The sequence below is a fragment of the Trichoderma breve genome, chromosome 2 (genome assembly GCF_028502605.1).
Source record: "Trichoderma breve strain T069 chromosome 2, whole genome shotgun sequence".
In the NCBI taxonomy this organism is placed as follows: Eukaryota; Fungi; Ascomycota; class Sordariomycetes; order Hypocreales; family Hypocreaceae; genus Trichoderma; species Trichoderma breve.
The window spans coordinates 4,972,592-4,995,110 of record NC_079233.1 but is presented as its reverse complement, the minus strand read 5'-3'; the positions used below and the strand labels follow the sequence as shown (position 1 = coordinate 4,995,110).

The window sequence follows — 22,519 nt, the reverse complement described above, 5'->3', positions numbered from 1 at the left end:
TAAATTTCAACAAAGTAATTCCCAGAATCTTGAAATTACTTTTAGAACAACGCAACAAGTCGTTACGCTGTTTGAGGTGAGATCGACACTTGAGTTTGGCGATGCCGATAATATCCGGAGAAAAGACGCTATGATAAGAATCAAATGGGACCGTCGCGTTTCTTAGAATCATCGATTCAACGAGTCATTCTCCCATCCATTTAAAAACATCTATCAAAAAGAGATCCTCAAACATATCAAATCAAATTACCAAAGCCAGACCAAGTTAATCGCCGAAACACAGCGAGACAGCCTTGCAGCTCACCTTAAGCCGAACGAATCAATCACCTTTCATTTTTTTTTCTTCCTCGTCCTTATCTTAAAAAGCTAGAGCCGATTCCGGCGATTTTTCTCACTCGCAGTGGGGGAGGGGCGCCGGCGTCCCTATATCAGGTCAATCTTACCTGTGCAGCCAGCCCTTCAAATTAATAGGAACCGTGGACTCAAACCGATGCGTTATGCATCGACGCGGCCAACGACTCTCCTGCACAAATTCATAGCCGTACGCCTTCAGGCGCGAAGCATGGCGTCTACAAGCAGGACTTACAATGTATGTTGTGCGCTTCGGCTATGGCGTCACTGGGAATGAGATTCTAAGCGTATATTTTCATGTCGACAGGATGCGATTGACAAGCTCAACGAGCTGCAGACGCCGTTCGCGGTGATTGAAGCCCGTCGCAAGGCCGGGATTCTGCCTGATTCTGTGCTTGGCATCGCCAAGATGAGGGCATATCTCACAAGGATCGGATACACAGTCTGTGGCCTCCTATCAACCTCACTATCTCATTCAATCACTCGAGCATCTCCGACTAACTCTCCCTTGGGCAGCCTGCGGATCTTGATCGCCTCAACATTGTTCATGTTGCCGGCACAAAAGGAAAAGGCAGCACCTGCGCCTTTGTCGATTCCATCTTCTCGCAGTACCAACAGCACCATGGTGGCCCTCGTAAGACGGGACTCTTCACATCACCTCATCTCATGGCCGTGCGCGAGCGCATCCGCATAGACTCCAAGCCCATATCCGAGGAGCTGTTCGCAAAGTACTTTTTCGAGGTATGGGACCGACTCGAGGAATCGCGAGAGGCTCCCGAAGAGGACACGCCTTTTGGATCAAAACCCGTGTATGCTCGCTATCTTACGCTCGTGAGCTGGCACGCATTCTTGCAGGAGGGCGTCGAGGTGGCCGTGTACGAAACCGGAATAGGCGGCGAATACGACTCAACGAACCTGGTGTCAAGCCCGGTGGCATCGGGCATCAGCACCCTTGGAATCGACCACGTAGCCATCCTGGGAGACACGGTTGAGAAGATTGCCTGGCATAAAGCCGGTATCATGAAGACGGGCAGCCCGGCATTCACGATTGAGCAGCTCCCCGGAGCGGCAGAAGTCTTGATGAACCGAGCAAAAGAAAAGGAAGTCAACCTGAAGGCATTGAAAATCGATCCTCGCCTGGAGGGCGTCAAAATCAGGCCAAACGCAGTGTTTCAAAAGAAGAATGCAACGTTGGCAATCGCACTGGCAGAGACTGTCCTGACGAAGCTGGGTCTCTTGAAAGGGGTTTCCGAGTCCAAGCTCCCCCAGGAATTCATCGATGGTTTGGAAAAGTGCGTCTTCAGGGGCCGATGCGAGGTCAAGGAGGAGAAGAACGTGACCTGGCACCTTGACGGCGCCCATACCGCAGACAGCTTGAAAATGTCATCCAAGTGGTTCGCCAGCGAAATCACCGGCCGGTAAGAAACACTCTCTAGGCTTTTCTTTCAAAGAGAAAAAGCTTTCTTTGATAAAGTTATATATGCTCACACATCTACCAGAAACGGCCCCAGGGTCATGATCTTCAACCAACAAGGCCGCATCGAAGCAATCGACTTCCTACAGCCCATCAGCACCACCCTAAAGGGCATCAACAAGGACCAGGAGGACCGTCCGGCCTTTGACCACGTCGTCTTCTGCACAAACGTCACGTACTCCCAGACGGGCTACAAGCGCGACTTTGTCAACAACACCATCGACCCCGCGGAAATTGACAAGCTCACCGTCCAGAAGGCTTTTGCGGAGAAGTGGGCCGCGATAGACCCCAAATCCAAAGTCGTCGTTTTGCCGACTATTGAGGATGCTTTGAATTACGCGAGAGGTGTGGCGGGGGGGTTGCCGGAAGGAGAGGTTGTTCAGGCCTATGTTACGGGGAGTTTGCATCTGGTGGGCGGTGCGTTGGGAATTCTCGAGGAGACGGATGCGTTGTGAGATACGTTACGAAGGCTACAAGGAATGAAGGGAAAGAAGAACGGTAATAGTAATTCAACAAAACTTGGGTATGGGTCAATTGCATGATGGACTAAAAAGGGGGGCAGCGGGAATGATAATTCAACAAAACTTGGGTATAGAACAATATTTTTAGACTTGCGGACACCAAAAACATACATTGAAGTGCTTTTCATCCTTTCACGGCTCCAAAACCTGCAATATGCTCCCTACGAGATGCAAACTGCCCGTTACCAATACTTTCTTCCTTGACTCATCCTGTCCCTGCGCAAGCCTCCTAGCCTCTGCCACTGCGTCAAGGGTGTTGTCAAATATCTTGATATCACACCCAGGAATCAAACTGCGCATCTTATCCGCCGCCTGCTCCTGTACAAGCACATCCCTCTCCTCTCCATCAGCCGGCTTCGCAAGTTCGTTGCGTGTAAACAATGCGTATCGAAACACATCTTCTCTGCCCGCCTCTCTCTTGACCGTTTCCACGAAATCCTCCAAGAGCTGCGTGATGTTTCTCTCCTGCTGGTTGAATATCAATATCAAGGATTCGTCGGAACCCAGATGACTCTGAACAGACCACTTGGCCACCTCTTCCAAACTATCCTTGGTATGCGCCCCGTCCAAGAGCCACTCAGCCGCCCCGTCATTGACAACCTCGCATCTCCCCCTAAGTTTTGCTTCCTGCAGGCCCTCAACCATCTTCTGCGAAATATCTTCTAGCCTGTCTTGCTTCATGCCGAGATGCTCTCGCACTGCCATGATAGCGAGTGCCTGGTTCCTCTTCTGAAAATCTCCCTTCAATATCCCACTCACACCACCCCATCGTTCAACAACATCGTCTTCAACCTCTACTAGCTCCGCATTCTTCTCAGCTGCTCTTTTGCGTAACACATCCATTACACCCGGCTGATCCCGCAACTTCATCGTAAACCCCTTAACCCCAGACTTCAATATCCCAGCCTTGTGCCATGTAATCTTCTCCACCGTATCTCCCAGCATGGCCACATGGTCAATCCCCAGCTGCGTCACAACCGCAGCAGAAACAGCCTCTGCAGGCAACACATTTGTGGAATCGTATTCGCCCCCAATGCCGCATTCAATAACCACATCCTCAATGCCCTGTTTCAAGAAAATATGCCACGCAAGAATCGTCAAAAACCGAAAGTAAAATGGCTTCGACGCCGCCCCCTCCGCCTCAACAGCCGCCATGCCATTTTTAACAGCAGCCTCCGTAAGACGATCCCAAATCTCGAAGAATGCAGCAGTAAACACATCCCGAGAGACGGGAACGCCGTTAATCGCAATGCGCTCCCTAACATTAACAAGATGCGGACTCGTGTACGTCCCCACAGTCCGATACTTTGCCAACATAGCCGTCGCATAAGCACAGGTAGAGCCCTTCCCCTTCGTCCCAGCAACATGGATATGTCTCATGCGAGCGAGATCCTTGGGCGTGTAGCCGGCGCGGCGGAGCCATGCCTGCATCTCGGGGATGGCGGCCGCATTGAGATCCTGCGGAGTCTTTTTCTCCGGCGCCTCAAAGAGACTTGTGATGATGCGGTTGGACTGCAGCAGGGCGAGCTTCTCGAGGGCTTCCTTGTAGTCTCGAGCCATTGTGCTGAAGGGCTGGGTTGGTGCTTTGAAGGGGCGATTTATAGGTGATGGGATTAGTGAAGCCACTGGGAAGCGTGCTTTGAGAGCAAACCTGGTGCTCATGTTCCAGGTACGCAAAGGATAGATGAAGAGATGGGGACAAGGTGTTACATCATCTCATGTCCTCTGCATTGAGGCTATTGATACCGGTAGAGGTTTGAAGGCTGATGTAATGATGAAGATGTGTTGTACTGATCTCAGTTGGCTGGCTGATATCATATGGATAAGAGATACTGCAGCCACATGGTGGGGCAGAATGTTACTGAGAAAAATCGCTAAGACAAATCTATGTTTCAAGATAGGTCATAGTATTACCTGAGCATACAGATTGAAAAGAGGAATTTCCATGGCAAACTTCTGTAATATAGTGTTAAATCACATTTTAAAACTTATACTTGTATCTATCGATAAACTATACACGGGCCGGAAGCCCTCTACTTTTCTTTTCCCTCTCTGATCAATATACAGAACCAAGAAATCCTCAATAATTTTTTAATCCACCCTCAAGCTCTGTAGTCGAGCCTCTGCAGCAATGACCTGTTCAGGCGATATTAGTTAAAAAAAATTCTGTCACAGCTTTCACGTAGAATCAAGGAACGGGGACCATTGTAAATACTCACATCAAGTGCCTGCTGAACCTCAAGAACCTTGCGGGCCTCAGACAGCCAATCCTTGCTCAACGTCTTTGCCCAACCCTGCAGGCCAGTCATCTCTCTGGTCGCAGCATCCAGGTCGCCCTCCTCTAGGTATGTCTGTGTACGGGTCAGAATGCTCTCGACATCGTCTCCTTCAGCGAGACCCTGCTTCTTGAACATGACGTGGCTGAGAACCCAGCTGGAAGCGTGGCTAGCAACACCTGCATCATCGGGAAGCAGAGAGGCTTTCCGGACCTCGCTGGCGACACGGCGGAATCGATCAATCAGCTGAGATGAGGTAGAGATACCGCGCTGGTAGGCTGAAGGGGTGATTGAAGCAATGGCGGCGTCGACGACGGCGTCATCAGAGGCAATCTCCTTGAGCGCAACAAGCTCTCGGATGAATGGTCGGGGGTGTTGGCCATCCTCGAGGCTAGCGCGGACAGCCTCAACGGCTACGTGAAGCTGTTGCGTCTTGAGGTTGGTGTCAACAACCTCATTCCAGCCAAGAGTGAGCTTCTCCAGCTGCGACACAGCTGTCGTGAGGTCGTTGAGCTTGCCAATGCGGCTCTCACGCTCCTGCTCGACTCGGGCCTCAACCTCCTTGAGGAAATCCTTCTTCAGGGCGATGGCCTGCTCCAGCAGTTGGTTGTGGAGCTTGTCCTCGTTGAGCTTCTGTTCGCGCTCCAGCAGAAGCTTAACCCTCTCGTCGTAGCTCTCACGAACAGTCTTCATCTGCTCCTCGAACTCTTGACGCCAGGCAACCTCTTGCTGAGCCATGGTGCCCTCAACTCGTCGGATAAGATCAGAGGCAGCGGTGTCGAATTCAGCAACAGTGGATCGGACATCTTCAGCGGCCTTCTTCTCAGCCTCGCTCTTGAGGTCCCTCAAGCGGCCGCCGATTCTCAGCACCTCGTTCTTGGCCTTGTCGATGGTCGAAGAATACTTGCCATGGGCACCGTCGGCGTTGATGACCAAGATGAGATCATTGAGCATGTGGACGAGGTCTCGAACAATGGGTTCCTTGGCATCAGGCAGGGTCATCAGGTCAATGGAGTACAGGGGCTTGGCAGCAGGCTTATCCTTGGACTCAGTCGCCTTTGCCTTTGAGGAGAACGTCTTTGGCTGTTCCTCTGGGGTGGTCTTCTCGACAGGCTTGGCAACAACGGCAGTCTTGGGCTCTGACGCAGCAGGCTTGGCTGGCTCTTCAGGCTTGCTCTCAGTCGGCTTCACGCCGCCCTTCTTAGCAGCAGGAGAGGCGCTTGTACGGCGCTCAGAAGGCTCCGTCTTGTCCGCCACCCTCCAGGAAGCACCGCTCTGGGCAGGAATCCTGACCTTCTCGCCACCATCGGTGTGTCTGGGACCTCCAAGGCTAGCACTGGGGAATCGCTTCTTGAACTCCAGCTCCTCCAGATAAAGAACAGCCTGCTCGCCAAAGGGAATGTACTCGGTGAAAAAATCGTGGAAGTTGTCGTTGATGCGCGAGTACCAAACTCCTCCGCCAAAGCCGGCCGCACCAAGCACCATCAAAGTGAAGATGAAGTTGCGCAGCCTCCTGAAGAAGCCCTTCTTCTTCGGGGGCGGCGGGCTAGACTTTGGCTTTACGCTCTGGCTGGTGGCTGCTGGTGGAGGGGGAGGCGGCGTGGGAGGAATCTCTGCCGCCGTCACCGTCGTGTCGACAATCGGCTGGGCAGGAGGCGGAGGAGTACGTTCAGAGCTCTGGGTCTCGGACGTGGGCAGGACCGGCGGCGTTTTCTGGTCGGCATAGAATCTCTAGATGGCAGCAGCAGAAGCTCTCGTCAGTCGCAAAATTTCCCCTCGGGGGCCCACGATTTTCTGATTGTGCACGCCACCTACCTTGGCCAGAGGCGCCTGTCGCGACGCGGCAACAGACCATTGGCGCCCGGCGGCTGCCGCGATGGGCTTGCCGCCTAGCAATCTCGCCGACCGAAGCGATGATCGCAACATTTGGAAATGCAATCGCGGTGGATGGTGGTTGGATCTGAGTGTCAAGCCCAAAAGTTAGCCCATGGACAATAAACGCTCAGGGCAAAAGTTCGGCTAATGCGAGCTTCCAAGACTGCCGGCAGGAACCGGATCCGTGACGCAACGCCAAGGTCATGCCAGTAACCGGTTTGGCTGTGGATACAATTTGACCGTTGGAATCAGTAGTAGAAAATTATGTAGTATTGTTATTCGATGATTTCTGTATTATTCTTCCTTCTTTTTCTACTTCTTCTTAAAGTTGAATTGAGAATATCCTCTAGGTCACATATAAATGCTACTTTTAGATTCGATACGGCGATCCACTCACTCGTACGAGTGAATCTCCCCCGGCTCATGCGGAGCGTCATATCATCCATCACAAAAATGCATCTAAGAAATCACAGCACGGGCCATAGTCTAATCAAAGCAGCAATCTATTAGACGCTCAGTCAGATTCACCGAAGGACAGAATACACATCGTTCCCGTATCTCATAATCCTCCACCAGGCATCCTGTAGCTCAGAATAAGCCCATCTGCGAGAGAATCTACCTTTGAATTCCCCATGCACATCCCGGTGCATCAAGACGAGCACAAAAATATCAAAGGTGCATATTAAAAATAGAAAAAAAAAAAGAGGAAAATAAAATAAAAAGAGGACCAAAAACATAAATCGTCGGCCAATAACCCTCCAAACCCAAGACTCCGAGAAATATACGACGCACCCGGACTTGCTTGATGCAAGCCCAAGGCTTTGAATCACTGCTGTCAGTCTATCCCGGCCTGAACCTGAATGATCCACCCCCATGGATGCATTGCAGGACGTAGGTACATAGGCATATCATTAGACGTCCCGCCGCAACCTCCTATCATGTGTTGTCTAGCAGCTGCAAGGTCCGTTGACATTAGTGTTGGAATTCTCTGGTGCGAGGCTGACGCCGGGGCGCTGCCCGGGTCGAGCATGTCTGGGCCCGGCTTGGTCCAAAGGTAGCTTCTTCGCAATAGCGGTGAAGAGTTCTCGCACGTTCTCAGCGGTCTTGGCAGACGTCTCGAAGAAGAGGAGGCCGGCCTCGCGGGCATAGGCCTCGGCATCTGCCGCTGGGATGGCTCGCTTATCGGGCTGCTCAGTGACCAAATCGAGCTTGTTACCGGCAAGGGCAATGATGATGTTCTCGTTGGCTTGGCGCTGGAGTTCCTTTACCCAGGCCTTGGCCTTGTCTAGTGAAGCCTGCATCTCTAATTAATACCATGTTCGTTGTGCAACCCCGGTTTTCAACGTACGGATTGCGTGATGTCGTATACGACGACGGCACAGTTGGCATTTCGGTAGTACATAGGAGCAAGCGACTTGTATCGCTCCTGGCCAGCGGTATCCCAGATCTCGAACTTGACCGTCGTGTTCTCATCGAGAGAGATGGTCTGAGTGAGGAAAGCCGCTCCAATGGTGGATTCTCGGAAAGAGTCGAATTGATCCTGATGGCTTCATTAGCAGGGCGATTCAGAGGCCTCCCAGACATTGCGTGCAATCTACCTTGACAAAACGAAGGACTATTGAACTCTGTAACAAGGTGTTAGCCTTTCACTTCCTCTTCCTTCTTCTTTTTTCCACTCAGCGTAGCGAGCCAAAAGGTTGCAAGTTTACCTTTCCAACGGCAGATTCGCCTGTCGCAAAACAGCCATGTTAGCACAACACATCAACACATCTCGACCATCCGACTATCAAAAACGCACCCAAAAGAACTAGCTTGAACTGCGCGAAGCGAGTGTTCAGGCCTGGTCGACCAGCGGGAGGTGCGCGAGCGGCCATTTTGAAGGTTTGTTGATTAACTGCACTCTACCGAAAAGCGTTGAGCTGAGTGGCGGAATGCGGGCGCAAGAACGTCCGATAGCGTCGGATTCTATGGAATTCGGTCGAGCGTCGTAAAGAAGCAGCGGAGATATCGCAGAGCGGCAACAGGCCGTGGTGATGGGCAGCGCAGTGGGTGGTATCAAAGACCGGACAAAGAGTTGGATTGTCTGGAAATGGAGGTTGGATGCGGCGAATACCAGACCAGACCAGAGACGGGCGGTACACGTCAGGCTAGAGGGCGGGTCAGATGGCACTGTTGCATTAGGTAAGCCAAGGCTGCCGTTAAAACTTGCTGTGGCTTTGGCTTTTCAAGGATAAGGATCAAATGGCTTCTGTGGAACAGCCCACGTTATGGTTTTTAGCCTGATGCCGTCCGACCGCCTGCAGATTATAATCTTGCTGGCGCTTTTACGATTCTCTGTACGAAAATGAGTTTGCCGTTTACGAGATGTAATATTTGAAAAATTCTACATTGAATGAAGTCATTCAAATGATCATTCAAATGGGTCCAGCAAAAGCAAAGTGCTGATCTCATACCCTAAAGCCGCCTCTCAAAACTTGACAGCTACAAGACACTTGGCTCAGCAAATGCACCAATGACGGGATATTACACAACACAACATAAAAGTACCTAGGTAAAACAACATGTGATGTTCCAATCTGAATTCATTACATCAACACATCTATGTGGATATATGCACCCATATACTTATATATATATATATTCTCAGCCTTGTCTCCTGTCGCCACCAAATGCCAACAAATCGCCTATTCCATCCTTTTATTACTCAGTGTAAAAGAACCGCCCAAACTCCGTATCCAGGGAATACTGCCAGCGCCATATCATGAACCCATAAACCCATTATAAGCCAATGTCTAAATCGGCGCAATCAAGCCAAGCCAGATTGCAATCGAGGGAGGAAATGTACAAAAGAAAATCATCAAATCACCCATACCTACTAGGTAGGGAGTACTAGGGGAAAGCCGCAGGCAGCGCTGCCAAAGCCTGTTGCTGCCGCTCTTGTTCCAGTCGGGCATCCTCAATGTCTTGGATGATCTTCTTTTGCTCATTCTCAGAGTACTTATCCCAGTTGCCAATATTGTCGTCCCATTTCTTGACGCACTCGGGCTCCCAGTTGCAGTCTTCGACCTGGCCATAGGCAGGGTGTTTGTATCGAGGATGGCGGCTGGGCCAGTTGGACGCGTGGAAGTGATGCTTGACAAGGGCGTTTCGAGCGTTGTGATTGCCAGAGTCAGAATGTCCTTGTCCGGCGCAGAAAGCCTCAACAGTAAGGACGAGGACGCCGCCCACTAGCTTGGATTCGTCCAAGTTGTGGAAATTGTCCCAGGTGACCCTCGGTCCTTTTGACTTGCGGTTCATCTCCTCGAGAATGGCTTTGGTGAAAGCAGAGGGTCCAGTGCCGCTGATGACTTGATCAAAGTCGAGCTGCACTTCACCCAGCGGCACACCCTGATCCCTAGCAACGGCCTTGAACCACTTCATGATGTTTTCAATCAGACGCATCATGACGGGCTGTTCAGGGCGCGCCGCAAATGTCCACTGGCAGAAAGACATGGACTTCTTCCCCAGGATGGGGTGGTCTTTGAAATCAGGCTGGTCAATCTCAACGCCGACAATCAAGTCAATGTCCTTTTCGTTGTATCGCTCGGGAATAAACCGATGAAAAGGCTTCATGGTCTCGACATCAATATCTGCGTAAATGCCGCCCTCAGCATACATGATCATATATCGCAAAAGGTCGGCTTTGATGATGGGTAGGTTGATCATGTGGTAGAATTCCACAATGTCTGGGCGATCGTAGCCATCTGGACCATACCGATCCTCAATGTATGCCATCTCGTTGGCATCGGTAACAACTTCGTAACGCATGCCCGGGTTTTTCTCCGTCCACGTCCGCGCCGTCAACAGATCGCGCTCCTCGAAGTGGAGAGGATCGACTTTCCATGTCTGCCAGATCTTTTGCGGAAATGTGCTACCTGGTACAGGAGGCGGCTTTGGCTGTCGACGAAGGACGGAGGCAGGATTGGGTATCGCTAAGACCCAGTCGAAATTGAGAATGACAAAAAGGGCGAAGACGAGGAAGAGATAGGCGGGGAGGCACCTTCTCATCTGTGTAGGCACCTTGTTGCGGAAGGGGCTGGCAGAGGACATGAGCCTCGGAGATCCGAGAGGAGAGCTCATCGTAACGTGCTCGATTCTTCCCTTCTCAAGTATGAGACAAAGAAAATATTGAAGATGAGGAAAGTTGAGAGAATGGCGAGCACCGCTTAAAGGTTGAGTATCATGCTGTGTACGGCAACAGCCGTTAAGCAAAAAAAACAGATAAAAAATAGAGGCGGTAATAGCTGGCTAAGGTTAAAGTTCGATTATTCGAACCAGACCTCCCTGCCTTGGATAACAGCAGTCGAGACTTAAAAAAAGTCCTCGAGGATCGCCTTGGCGGTACGTCCACTGAAGGAGTGCAAAGCCGCAAGACTCTGAGAATACTACTGGAGCTCTCAGGCTTGTAAAGAAATCTCTCTGTATACAGGTACCTTGATGGTAAGGTTAAGGAGATAAAGTATGCTTTGTGCTTTGTTGAGGAGGCTGCTTATAGTTTGTCCTGATCGTCAATGCTGCGAGCACGCGTATATCAGTGGAAGGATACCCAGTGTAAGCAAACCCGGGGGGAGAAGAGATCGAAAAAGAGTCATCTCGCCCGGCCCATGCACATATTATACTCTGGCCCATATCAAAAGGGCTGTCCGGGCCGTCCATGGGCGCAATTACAACAAAACTCGCCGCCTTGCTGTTCCGAACGCTCTCTTACCTGCCTGGCATGGATTGAGCCACAGGCCCTACGGAGTCAATGTACATGTACCCAACCCAACCCGCAAGGATGAGCTAGTTGGTTTAGTCGGATGGCGTGAAGACAACCGGGGATCCATCACACTCGAGTCTGTCGAACCCACACCGGCGGTGGATCCCTGCAAATCTGCCAGGGGACTTGGTGATTACGTTTGGGGCCACAGGAAGAGACAACGACGTTACTAGAGCCGGAGACAGCTTCCAAAAGCGTCCTAAGGCAACGGCACAGAGGTGAGGCCAGTTTGGGGAACATGGGGAAACAAGGACAAGGCCTGACAAGACGGAGGTGGAGAGAAACGGCGAGACCTGCCTGCAATGTCCGCACAACGGCCATACTGTACTCATCGGCATAATACGGACGCCTTCTTTTTTTGTATTTTGTGTACTACCTGTGGCTGACGAGACTGAATACTCTGTGCTACCCCTTCGTAGCCTTTTGGGCAAAGCATAGTCTAAGTTGGATAGATAGAACCAAGCCATGATTGTGTCTTTTCGCAATGGCTCGTGATAGCCAGCGGATCTATTCCGTCAAGTATAGGTACAGGCAGTACTCTGCAATGTAAAAGAGGATTAACTGCAGCTTACACGTTAGCGGTGCTTTAGAACCAGGCACCTGGTTGGAGTCGAAAGGATTTCTCTCTTCTAAGCTGAGACGGCGCGCGGGTATGGCCCGACACCGGCAGCATGTACTTGCACTTTGTACATGTACTTTTGCAGTCCTAAAGGTCCGCGGCGTTGAACATATTCACAACAGAGGAGAAGCAGGATTTTTCTTCATCAATTGCACTCAATTACTCGTCTAGGTAATTATGCTCCGTACTATCTTATCTATAGTATTGCATCAGCCCATCATTTTTGCTTCTCGAGTTCCAACTTCTTGTCGAGTGGCTGGCACAAAAAACGCCTCCAAAACCAAAGCTCACGGACAATTAGCCCTAGACGTACAAGTACATGTACCTATTCTTCCGGGCAACACAAGACATCGTGTCAAAAGGGGGCAGAAAATTTGAAATCTACTCATAAGCCAGCTGAAAATGCATCTTGGGTGTCCGAGGCGCCGATCAGCCACACACACACATGATGTAGCTCCCGGCTTGTCAGGTCCCCGAACGAACGCTCGTATGCAGAGGATTCCCAGTCCATGCATTTTTTTGGTGTGAGGGGCGCCCACCAGTACAGTAGCAGCTCCCATGCAAGCCACAGAGACAGGGGGTCTGCCGTCCAATCCACAGTCGAGGGCCTTCTTGGTTTGGCCCTTGTCTTCTGCAGTCTTCCTTACGAGTACCTTGGCTTGGATATTCCGTTCCTTGGGAGGCGTTTTGGAGGCGTTCTGATGGCGTCGTGCGGAGTAAGATGGTGTGGCCATGTACTTGTACTCTCGGCTTCTTTTCCCACTTACACGAAGCCGTGGCCCAAAATAAACGTTTCATGTGATAATGGACAGCCAAGAATACAGGTTCTTGCGCTGCTCCTCTACGGCATTAGCATTCCTATCCAAGCTATCATATCCCGGAACAGCGCTTGATGGGGCCTCAATTCTTTCCCCCCCGACCCATGCGTCATTGCGTGTCTATCCTTGGCCTCTTTGGGCAGTCTTCGCACCACCATCACCCTGGCATTCTGGGTCCTCCTCGGCATCGACACCAGCTGGTCCTCGATATCTCATCGACGTTCTCTCGGGTGATACCGTCAGCCGCAACTGCGGTCTCTCATCTAGTCGACCTATAGTCCCGTAACCCCGCGTCCATCCTTCGCCTCCGCATGCTTCTGACCTCGGGACATCCTTTATCATCTGCCTCGAGCATCTGATTTTCGGCTTGTGAAAGCTGGGGAAGCGTCTTTGCCGGTGGGACTCGTGGCCGCGTGTCATCGTTTCTGATTTCAGATTCCCGAGTACGACGTGTTGTCCGTGACCGCTTGAAGATCGGATCGATCCTGGGGTTTGCCGTCTGGGGAAGCGTGGAGGTTCCTTGTCGAGCAATACGAACAAAGTACACGTACGGCACGGCCGGCATTGTCCAGCTCTTGCTCCGTGCGAGGCTTGAGAGATTGAAGTTGTGGACACTTCCAGCGTCTTCTCTCTCTCTACGAACACTTCTCTGTCTATTGGTTTGACGCTACTCACACCATCGCTACCAACGCCAACATGGCACAAGTAAGCATTCTTAACACCAGCAAAGACTGGGAAGAGATTCATTCTGAAGAATCCGACTACGACCCGGAGCTGGCCAAGGAAGCAAACGGTTATACGATGTGGAGGGCAGCCAGCTATCTTCCCAAGCACAAGCGAGTCCTGAACCGCATTGTGAACACTCTCTACCAACTGCCCACCATCTTTCAAGTGGCTGAGAAACTGCGGCCAACATCATACCTAGACGGCCTCCGAGGCTTCGCGGCCTTTCTGGTGTACTGGCACCACCACGAGCTGTGGGCTCACGGCTGGGAAAAGCAAAACCCCATTTTCGAAAATGGCTTTGGCTACGACGGCAAATACCACATGGTCGCGTTCCCCTTTATACGCAACTTTTTCACAGGCGGCCACTATGCCGTCTCAACCTTCTTCGTCATATCCGGCTATGTACTCTCCCTGAAGCCATTGACCCTTATGCAAGCCGGCGAATTCACGAAGCTGGGAGACAATATCGCATCGGCCTTTTTCAGGCGGTGGCCACGACTCTATCTTCCCATCATTGCGGTTGTCCTTGCGTTCATCACGATGTGGCACATGCTTGGCATCTGGGTCAATGGACAAACAATGGCGGGAAGCTGGACAGAGGAACTGTGGACCTTTTACGTCGATTTCAAGAACTTCAGCTTCGTCTTCAAGGAGGGAGACCTGTGGCTCAAGTACAACGTCCACTTGTGGTCTATCCCAGTTGAATTCAAGGGCTCTATGGTTGTCTACGCCTCACATCTAGCCCTTTCGAGGTGCTCCAAGGCTGCACGACTCTGGTGCGAAGCCTCTTTGATCTTCTACTTTATGTTCATCACAGACGGCTGGTACTGTGCCCTGTTCTGCACGGGCATGTTACTATGCGACCTCGACTTACTGGCCAAAAAAGGCGAGCTCCCGTTCTTCTTGGTTCGCCTGGAGCCAATCAAAGACTTCATCTACTACCATCTACTCGTCTTCAGTCTCTACTTGGGCGGAATTCCCGCCGAAACCGCAGACGTTCGGGACATGGCAAAAAGCCGCGGTTGGTACTATTTGTCCTTGCTCAAGCCTCAGGCTGTGTTCGACTACAAGTGGTTTTACCTCTGGCTGGCTTCAGGCTTCTTAGTCGCCATCATTCCACGCATTCACTGGCTAAAGAGATTCTTTGAGACAAAGTTCTGCCAATATCTAGGGCGCATCTCCTTTGCGCTGTACATTGTTCACGGCCCCGTGCTGTGCACACTCGGAGACCGGCTTTACATGGCCGTGGGCTTCAAGGGAGACGACCACGCGCAACACATCCCGCACTGGATGAACAAGATTCCCCTGCCAAAGTCTGGCCCGCTGGGGCTGGAAGTTGCCTTCCTCATTCCCCAGCTGATTTTACTGCCCCTGACTCTAGCGCTGGCCGACGGCGTGACGAGATGGGTCGACACACCAAGTGTGAAGTTTGCCTCCTGGCTATACCGGAGCACACTGGGCGGTCCTTCTACGGAGCCGGTGCTCGCGACGAAGCAGGCCAGGGCGTGATTTCAGATTACATACATTTTAATGTTGGCTGTAATATGGGTTCGGGATATTTCATTTCATTGTACTTACTTAGAGGGATTACATGATTTGGCGCAAAGGGGGAACATTGAACGGAATACTACTCCGTACTGGTACTGTACTTACATGGAGATGCCGGCGCTTGCGCATTCCTACTAACTGTTAGGAGTGCTTGCAAGGGGGCAACTTCAACTTGGAATTGGATCCAACAAGGGCTAATGTCATCAACGGTTTTCACTTTAATTAATTAAGTGCCATCTCTTTTTTTTTCCCGGGCTCCCACTCCTACTGCATCCCACTTCTCCTATCCCCCACGTAAAATTCGAGTTTTTTTTTCTTCTACCTTCCTTCCTCCCTCTACGCGACTTCTACGCCGTTGCTACTCTTGGATTAGTCAGTGTTTGATCGTGGAGCCATCCAATCTCCCGATTCATTGCAAAAGTCGGTTTATGTCGTTGGTTGTTGTTGTTGGCTGCGGTGTAGAAAATCTCCTTACACAAGTACATGTACTCGCTGACTGGGTTGTTGGTCTTCGGCGGATGTGGCTGCACCTTAAAAATTGGCTTTCTGGGCGCTCAGGCTGTCAACCCAAGCGATCTCGTCTATCTTTCTTGGCTTGTTGGCGCTGGGCTTGTGCCTGGGGAGGTACAGGTACAGGCACCAGCATGCACGTGCCACAGCATCAGCCACAGAAGGACTTTTGAGTGTGTGATATTCTACAACTTGGATCCATCAATTGCTTCCGAGATAAGAGCAAACATGTAGCAAAGCATCGAAAACCCTCGTCATCATGGTGTCACCAGCGTTCATTATTTCCCCCCCTTCCACACCTTTTGCCTTCTTACTGTGTATGGTGCTCCCTAATTTCTTTCCTCCCGCCTCTTCCTCCGTCCAGACAACCACAAAAAGGCAACGGCGAAATATAGCCCTTGTTTGACACCAAAAACCTGCCAACGGCCGTTTCTCCCGAAGCAGCACAAGCGCGTCTCCAGCGGCCTTGCTGGTTTCCGGCATTGCGCTCTGCCGATCGCTTCTGATCTGCGCAGATTGGTTCGATGCCTGTTCCCTGCTTCGCCGCTAATGTGCGGAGGTGCAGCACTAGGGGCCGCCCCTGTTGCTGTACATCCTACAAGTTCCAGGTGTCTTAGCAAAGGTGCTTCTGTGTGTGCTGCTTTTTGGGGGCGAGAAAATAGAGCGAAATTGCGTTTTCCCTCGGCTTGTGCCTTTTGGCATATGATAATGTCTGCCTTTCTCTGCTTCTATTCTCGTTCCCGCCGGCTGCCAAGTCTTTGAGGTTGCGGGGTAGCGCTGGTTTCGTTTTCGTGAATGATGATTTTCTGTCTTGTGGTTTCTGGACTAAACTGACGGTCTTGTTTCCCTTCCCCCGTCTCGTCTGACCAAAGTGTCTCAGAGTTGGCAGCGGTTTGCTGTATAGGCTCTTATCTTCGTATATTAGCGGCCACACGGTGAGGTTACATTCACAATCAAGGCATCCCGCCTGCCGGGCTACCTGGTCGAGTCCATGGCAAGGCCCGATTGAGGCCACTGTGCTCCATCTAAGGGCCATGGGTCGTGTCCACTGTGAATGCACGGCTGTCCATCTTCATCAAACCCAGCTCGCTTAGGGATCCATTGAGATGCTTGCCAACACTAATACTAGTGGTTAATTGCTTCTCCAATATGGCATTTTCTTTTACTCATACTAGCACAAATGAGTAGTATTACAGTACGAGTACTACTCGTCCGAGTTGGTGGTGAGTGACATTTAGAAAAAGAAGAATCCAGTGATGCATTTGCTGCCGGCAGTGTGTGCTAGCCCTGGCTCTTACATCATTACCCTTGAATTTTGCGACTCAAGACTCCATACGGGCACATACGAGACACATGAATTCCACCATTGACGGCAAATGGTGGCTATCAGTGTGTCATTGCCCTCCGCTAGGCTCTGGTTCGCCTCTCGCCTTCTCACCGCCGTATCTCGGACCATAACAAGGGATAATTGAGCCCTGTAGCTAAATCTTTTTCCATCGCCGTTCAGCCGGGCATGGCCTGCATACAATCTCCATCTACATGTACTCGTACTTACTAGGCCGTGCTACATCGTCATTTTGCCATCTACTCCAATTCCAGCGTCACATCGCCGTAGCCGGCCCGCTGCAGAATCTTAATCGCCATTGATCTATAGAGCGTGGCCTAATTAGTCTTTAACTGGTATCGCTGGTACTCTCTATCAAGGTATGTATGACATTACACTCGGTATTCATGCTGTGGTAGCATCAGCTTGCATCTCCAGCCTCACATCAAGCGTCTTATCTAATTGCGCATTTCGCATAGCACTTACACACTCTATAACATTATTACGGCACCAACTACAGCACTTGTCCAAGTCGTGATAATCGTTACTATCAAGAGGCACTACTTAATCACCGTGTCACAGATTGGCATTGGCTGCCACTTGAGTGGTAACCTCAAAGGACCGCCAGCTTATATCCTAGGGGCTTACCATAGCTCCCCCACGCGCAAGCCACGAGGTCGGAGTTTATCCCTCTCACTCTCTTTTAAGCTTCCATGGCCTAAAGTTTTTCTGTCGTATTCTGTGCAAGCAGTCATACAAAGAGTATCTACATACTTCTTGGTCGAACCGAGTGAGGAACTTGACCCTTGTCACCAGACTCTGACCACATCCTTAAATCTACAACTCACGTCATATCATCCACATCTCTTAGCGACAAGGGTTGCACAATGTTTGTCAGAGATATCAAGCGCTTGCTGTTCCTGACAGTACCTATCATCATTCTTCTCTACACAATCATCACCTTTTATACGCGGTCCAAAGGAACAGAATGGATTCCGCCCATCATCGACAAATTCAATGCGGGCCATGGGGAAGGCAATGCCGATTTAAACCATGAACATGAGGCCCAGGCGCCGATAGGCTTTGGAAAGCCAGAAACATTTGAGGCCCCAGCAGCAAATGCGCCACCGTCACATCTGCCCTTGAGCAATAGCTCTGCTCTCCCCAATGTCCAAGTTACTCACCAGGAAATCTTCTCAATCTCCACCATGGACAAAAAGTACTTTGCCATTGACTTTGGTGAAGGGCACAAGGGAATGAACCCCAACATCATTCCTCACCCTACGCTGGGAGATACGTGGATCGTGGTAGCACAGCTGGCACGGGGAGCAGATGAACAAAGCGTTTACTTCACAGAACTTGTGTGTCATGCTACTTTCCAGTTTGGAGTCCTGCGGTGCCTTGAGCCTCCGACAGCACTGCCCGTCCAGCCAACAGAGGGCGGGATATGTGAAGGCAAATTAGATTACTTCTCTGCCAACGTCGGCCCTCACGATGCCCGCGTTCTTTACGGGCCAGAATCTCCGTACATTGTTTACGGGTCGAATTCCCAGTTCACTTGCTTTGGCCAATTTATCCAAGACTTTCGCGAACTTGTGGACTGGACCGGCCAATGGGGTGGCTCAAAAGCTTTCCTCAGAGGTACAGAGCTACAGCGACCTCTACCATGGAATGCCGTGGAGAAGAATTGGTTTCCTTTCTGGGATACTGCCGGCCAGATGTATATTCACCACGATGTTGCACCGAAACGAGTCTTTGCTCGAGTTCTCTCGGATGGCTCAGCCAGTGTGAACCTTGCATTGCTCACCGAGGAAGAAGATAACAAGTGTCTGGAAAAATATCTACCCAAAACAATCTCTGAGAACGAATCAGTTCACCAGGCAAGCAACTCGCTCAAGGTCACCATGTGCAAGCGGACAGACGCAATTTGCATTGCCGATAAGTCCAACACCTTCATCTTCACCATCTGGCAGCACAAGTCCTTTTACAACTGGCATGCAGTCTACGAGCCGTACGTTATGCTCTTCCAAGAGCAGGCGCCCTTTGCCATCCAGGCCATGTCGAAGCGGCCAATCTGGATCCACGGCCGCCAGCAGTATCCGGATCGCCTTACTTCCGAGATGATTTACGTTACGTCGATTGCTTGGAAGAGCCCTCTTTTGAAGTATCACGGATACCTAGATGACGAGCTTTTCATTGGGTTTGGCATTGAGGATAAGGCGTCTGGAGCTATTGACATTACCGCGGAGGAGTTGTTGGCGGGACTTGGGCTGTGCACTGAGGCATAAGGCAAAGAAACATAGGCACAGTATACCCACCAAGGTGCCTATTTTCGATGCTTTCTCTTTTTTATTCTAATCTCATGTCTTAGTATATATTTCTATTGTTATTCTTACATTGAGTGTGATAGAATCTCGGCTACCTAGAGAGGTAGAGAGAGGTTTATGATGAGACGACTACAACTATAAAGTTAATTAAAGTCAATTCAAAATACAATATGCAAATGTCCGGAACGCAATAAATGCTAATCCGAGAGCGTATCAAATATTCGAGTATCTCATCCATGCGATCGGTTTATGATACGGTACTCCTTATTCAATTTGCATCATATACGAAAGGGGGAAGCAATCTGCTTTTATACGACTTTTCCCCCCCTCAGGTACGTACCCGGATGGTTCCTGATGCCCCTCGCCTCTAAAAGGAGTTGCATATGTAAGCAGCGCCACCATTTCCCCCTTTTGCCTAGCTCCTCCTGTGGCTTTGCAGTGACGTTTGCCCACCATTTGATGAGGCTGTGCACTCCAATATCCTTTCTGAGGCCTTGCTGGCATTACAACATCTCCCATTCCACATGTGATTGAGACGAAGACAGCTTGAGTTGTTCATCACGCAGCAGACGGAAGTGCCCGCCTTTGCGAACTCGAGATTGCGGAGAGCTGCGTCGACAGAATCAGCGACGTTGTGCCTGTAAATCACAGCTATAGCTTTCTGCAGCCATGGCGCACCTAGCAGCGGCCAAGCTGCCCTATCGCGACATCAACCTCAGGGTCACCAGCGATGCTTATACCTTTACCTCGCCCTCGTCTCCCGATGCGCCGGCCTTGGTCATTGATCGTCCTATGGGAGACGTCCGGCTGGTCCAGGGCGGCTTCAATTCCTCCAAGCGCGCGACGCGTGTGTCCAGCATCTCCGGAATCCTTGGCATCATCCAGCTCCCTCTAGGTCAGTGACAGCTCCATACCACCGACCATGATCCCTTATTGCACCTGGGATAAGTCCTAACCATACTCCAGACAAGTATGTCATCATCATCAACAAGGCCAAGCCCATGGGCAGGCTCAAGGGACAGATGGTCTACAAGGTTATCTCAACCGAGATTCTCCCTATGCGCGAGCGACAGATCCACGATCCGGACGAAGACACCTTTATAAACCTCCTCAAGACTTTCCTTGCTCAGGGCCCCATGTACTTTTCCTACTCGATCGATCTCACCAACTCGATCCAGCGTCAATCCCATGCCGACACCTCCCGACCCCTGTGGCTGAGAACAGATGATCGCTTCTTCTTCAACAAGTATCTGCAGTCCGAGCTGATCAAGTTCCGCACCGCAGGATCTCGTAGTCAGCCTGGCCCGCAGCCTGCCATTGATCCTTTCATTCTTCCTTGCATGTTTGGCATGTTTGAAATCAAGCAGACCAAGTTCAAGAGCACACCCCTAACTATCGTATTGATTTCCCGACGCTCACGATACCGTGGTGGAACCCGATTCTTCACTCGAGGTGTAGACGAAGAAGGCCATGTTGCCAACTACAACGAGACAGAGCAAATCGTCATCCTCAACGATAGCAGCAGCACCGGTCTTGGAGGATTTGCTGGCAGCAGTGATATGCAGAGTGGCAAGTTTGGCGCGTCGGCAGGCCAGGAGATGCAGATTCTATCATACGTCCAAACTCGAGGCAGCGTGCCCACATTCTGGTCCGAGGTCAACAACCTAAAGTACACGCCGAAAATCCAGGTTCGCAGCACAGATGCCGCCCTCGCGGCTTCAGCCAAGCACTTTGAGGAGCAGATCCGCATCTACGGAGACAACTATCTCATCAACCTAGTCAACCACAAGGGACGAGAGTTGCAGGTCAAGGAGTCTTATGAGCAGATGGCTAAGGCTCTTGTCTCGATGCCCAAGGAGCGGCGCGAGGCCGATCGTCTTACCGACGAGAAGTTCACGACCATCCAGCCGGGCTCGAGCCGCCAGCAGTTTGACCGCCTTCACTATGTCTACTTTGACTATCACAGCGAGACAAAGGGCATGCAAATGCACAAGGCATACGCCATCGTGGACAGACTCCGGGACGCTGTCGATGCGCAGGGATACTTCCGTGGCGTCGAAATGCCAGGAAACAACGATGGAAGGATTGAAGCCCGCAGCCTTCAGACCAGCGTAATGCGCACAAACTGCATGGACTGTCTTGACCGTACCAACGTCGTCCAAAGCATCTTCGCTCGTCATATGCTTGACCGCATGCTGCAAGATGCTGGCCTGCTCGCAAAGGGCTCATCGTTTAAGAACGAAGACCCCGCGTTCGAGTTCCTCTTCCGCAACATTTGGGCCGACAATGCTGATGTTGTCTCCACGGCCTACTCTGGAACTGGAGCCATGAAGACAGACGTTACCAGGACTGGCAAGCGTACGCCAATGGGAGCCTTGCAAGATGGCCGTATTGGTCTTACACGATACTGCCTCAACAACTTCATGGACGGCCCTCGCCAGGATGCATACGACTTGTTCCTCGGAGTCTATCAGCCCGGGGAGGCTAACGTTGGCACCAACCTCATTTTCGGCGACAGGCGGCCGGTTCTCATCCAGGCCATTCCCTATATCTTGGCTTTTAGCATCTTCATCGTTCTCGTGGGCATCTTTACCAGGCGGCCTCCCAATTCGAGCGTCATCCCCATGCGCATCTTCATTCTCTTCTGGTCCAGCGTGGCAGCCTGGTGCTTCCACTTTGTCTGGACTCACGGCATGCTCTATGTAAGCAACCATCCCATTCTTTTCCCCTCGCCTTTAAAGCTGAGACTAACATGTGTTTTGCAGGTAAACTGGCCACGCCTGAACCCGCTCGGGTATGCTATCGATGGTTACACCCAGAACATCTCCAAGGCCAAGAAGGACGCCGTCATTGGAACCCTCGTCGCCAGACATGAGCGTGGGCTCAGCACCGCTCGGTTCATCAACGCCGAGGAGGGTAAGAAGAGGATTGAATAGATGTACGCTACACGATCTCGGGAAATAGATGATCTACGGCCTCCATTTCGACCCTTTTTTGCCCTCCTTTCCCCCTTATTCTTCTGTTCCCTTCGTCGCTGTTAGACTTTGCTTGCAGATGCAGCGTTATTTCATATAATCAATCACCCTTTAGCTCCTACTGGGACAATTACCGTCAACAGACGGGGAAAAAAACTCTCTTTGTAGTCTCTTTTTTTTCCCTCATCTTCTTCATTTGTTGTTACTATAAGGTTCTGATTTTCTTCTCAACATGGCCAGTGCCGTGGCCCCCTTTTCTACATGCTTCATTTTAAGAAAGGAAAAAAGAGTCTAGACAAAGTCTTCTTTTTAGACAAGACCATTTTTCGCTCAGTCAAAAAAGATCGAAGAGGATACAAAATATTAGAAGATACAGT

General features: G+C 51.0%; 8 protein-coding genes across 8 annotated transcripts; 4 read left to right on the top strand and 4 right to left on the bottom strand.

Annotated features, from left to right (window-relative positions):
- Positions 1–562: 562 nt before the first annotated feature.
- Positions 563–2,280, top strand: T069G_03735 (uncharacterized protein; the record flags this gene model as incomplete). The annotated part of the gene is made up of 4 exons (XM_056170945.1): positions 563–589; positions 659–793; positions 868–1,769; positions 1,851–2,280. 4 exons carry the CDS (start codon positions 563–565, stop codon positions 2,278–2,280), a joined length of 1,494 nt encoding a protein of 497 aa, XP_056031837.1.
- A 198-nt stretch (positions 2,281–2,478) lies between these two features.
- On the bottom strand, positions 2,479–3,906 carry T069G_03734 (uncharacterized protein; the record flags this gene model as incomplete). Its single annotated transcript, XM_056170944.1, has 1 exon — positions 2,479–3,906. The coding sequence occupies one exon, from the start codon at positions 3,904–3,906 to the stop codon at positions 2,479–2,481; it is 1,428 nt and encodes a 475-aa protein (XP_056031836.1).
- A 531-nt stretch (positions 3,907–4,437) lies between these two features.
- On the bottom strand, positions 4,438–6,548 carry T069G_03733 (mitochondrial inner membrane protein domain-containing protein; the record flags this gene model as incomplete). Its single annotated transcript, XM_056170943.1, has 3 exons — positions 4,438–4,482; positions 4,566–6,353; positions 6,438–6,548. 3 exons carry the CDS (start codon positions 6,546–6,548, stop codon positions 4,438–4,440), a joined length of 1,944 nt encoding a protein of 647 aa, XP_056031835.1.
- An 896-nt stretch (positions 6,549–7,444) lies between these two features.
- Positions 7,445–8,371, bottom strand: T069G_03732 (ras family domain-containing protein; the record flags this gene model as incomplete). The annotated part of the gene is made up of 5 exons (XM_056170942.1): positions 7,445–7,792; positions 7,846–8,037; positions 8,096–8,122; positions 8,207–8,226; positions 8,296–8,371. 5 exons carry the CDS (start codon positions 8,369–8,371, stop codon positions 7,445–7,447), a joined length of 663 nt encoding a protein of 220 aa, XP_056031834.1.
- Positions 8,372–9,386: 1,015 nt separating this feature from the next.
- On the bottom strand, positions 9,387–10,616 carry T069G_03731 (glycosyltransferase sugar-binding region containing DXD motif domain-containing protein; the record flags this gene model as incomplete). Its single annotated transcript, XM_056170941.1, has 1 exon — positions 9,387–10,616. The coding sequence occupies one exon, from the start codon at positions 10,614–10,616 to the stop codon at positions 9,387–9,389; it is 1,230 nt and encodes a 409-aa protein (XP_056031833.1).
- Positions 10,617–13,428: 2,812 nt separating this feature from the next.
- T069G_03730 (acyltransferase family domain-containing protein) lies at positions 13,429–14,967 on the top strand (the record flags this gene model as incomplete). The annotated part of the gene is made up of 1 exon (XM_056170940.1): positions 13,429–14,967. One exon carries the CDS (start codon positions 13,429–13,431, stop codon positions 14,965–14,967), a length of 1,539 nt encoding a protein of 512 aa, XP_056031832.1.
- Positions 14,968–17,727: 2,760 nt separating this feature from the next.
- T069G_03729 (uncharacterized protein) lies at positions 17,728–19,128 on the top strand (the record flags this gene model as incomplete). Its single annotated transcript, XM_056170939.1, has 1 exon — positions 17,728–19,128. One exon carries the CDS (start codon positions 17,728–17,730, stop codon positions 19,126–19,128), a length of 1,401 nt encoding a protein of 466 aa, XP_056031831.1.
- Positions 19,129–19,836: 708 nt separating this feature from the next.
- Positions 19,837–22,103, top strand: T069G_03728 (sacI homology domain-containing protein; the record flags this gene model as incomplete). Its single annotated transcript, XM_056170938.1, has 3 exons — positions 19,837–20,062; positions 20,134–21,869; positions 21,933–22,103. The coding sequence occupies 3 exons, from the start codon at positions 19,837–19,839 to the stop codon at positions 22,101–22,103; spliced, it is 2,133 nt and encodes a 710-aa protein (XP_056031830.1).
- Between the last annotated feature and the right edge of the window lie 416 nt (positions 22,104–22,519).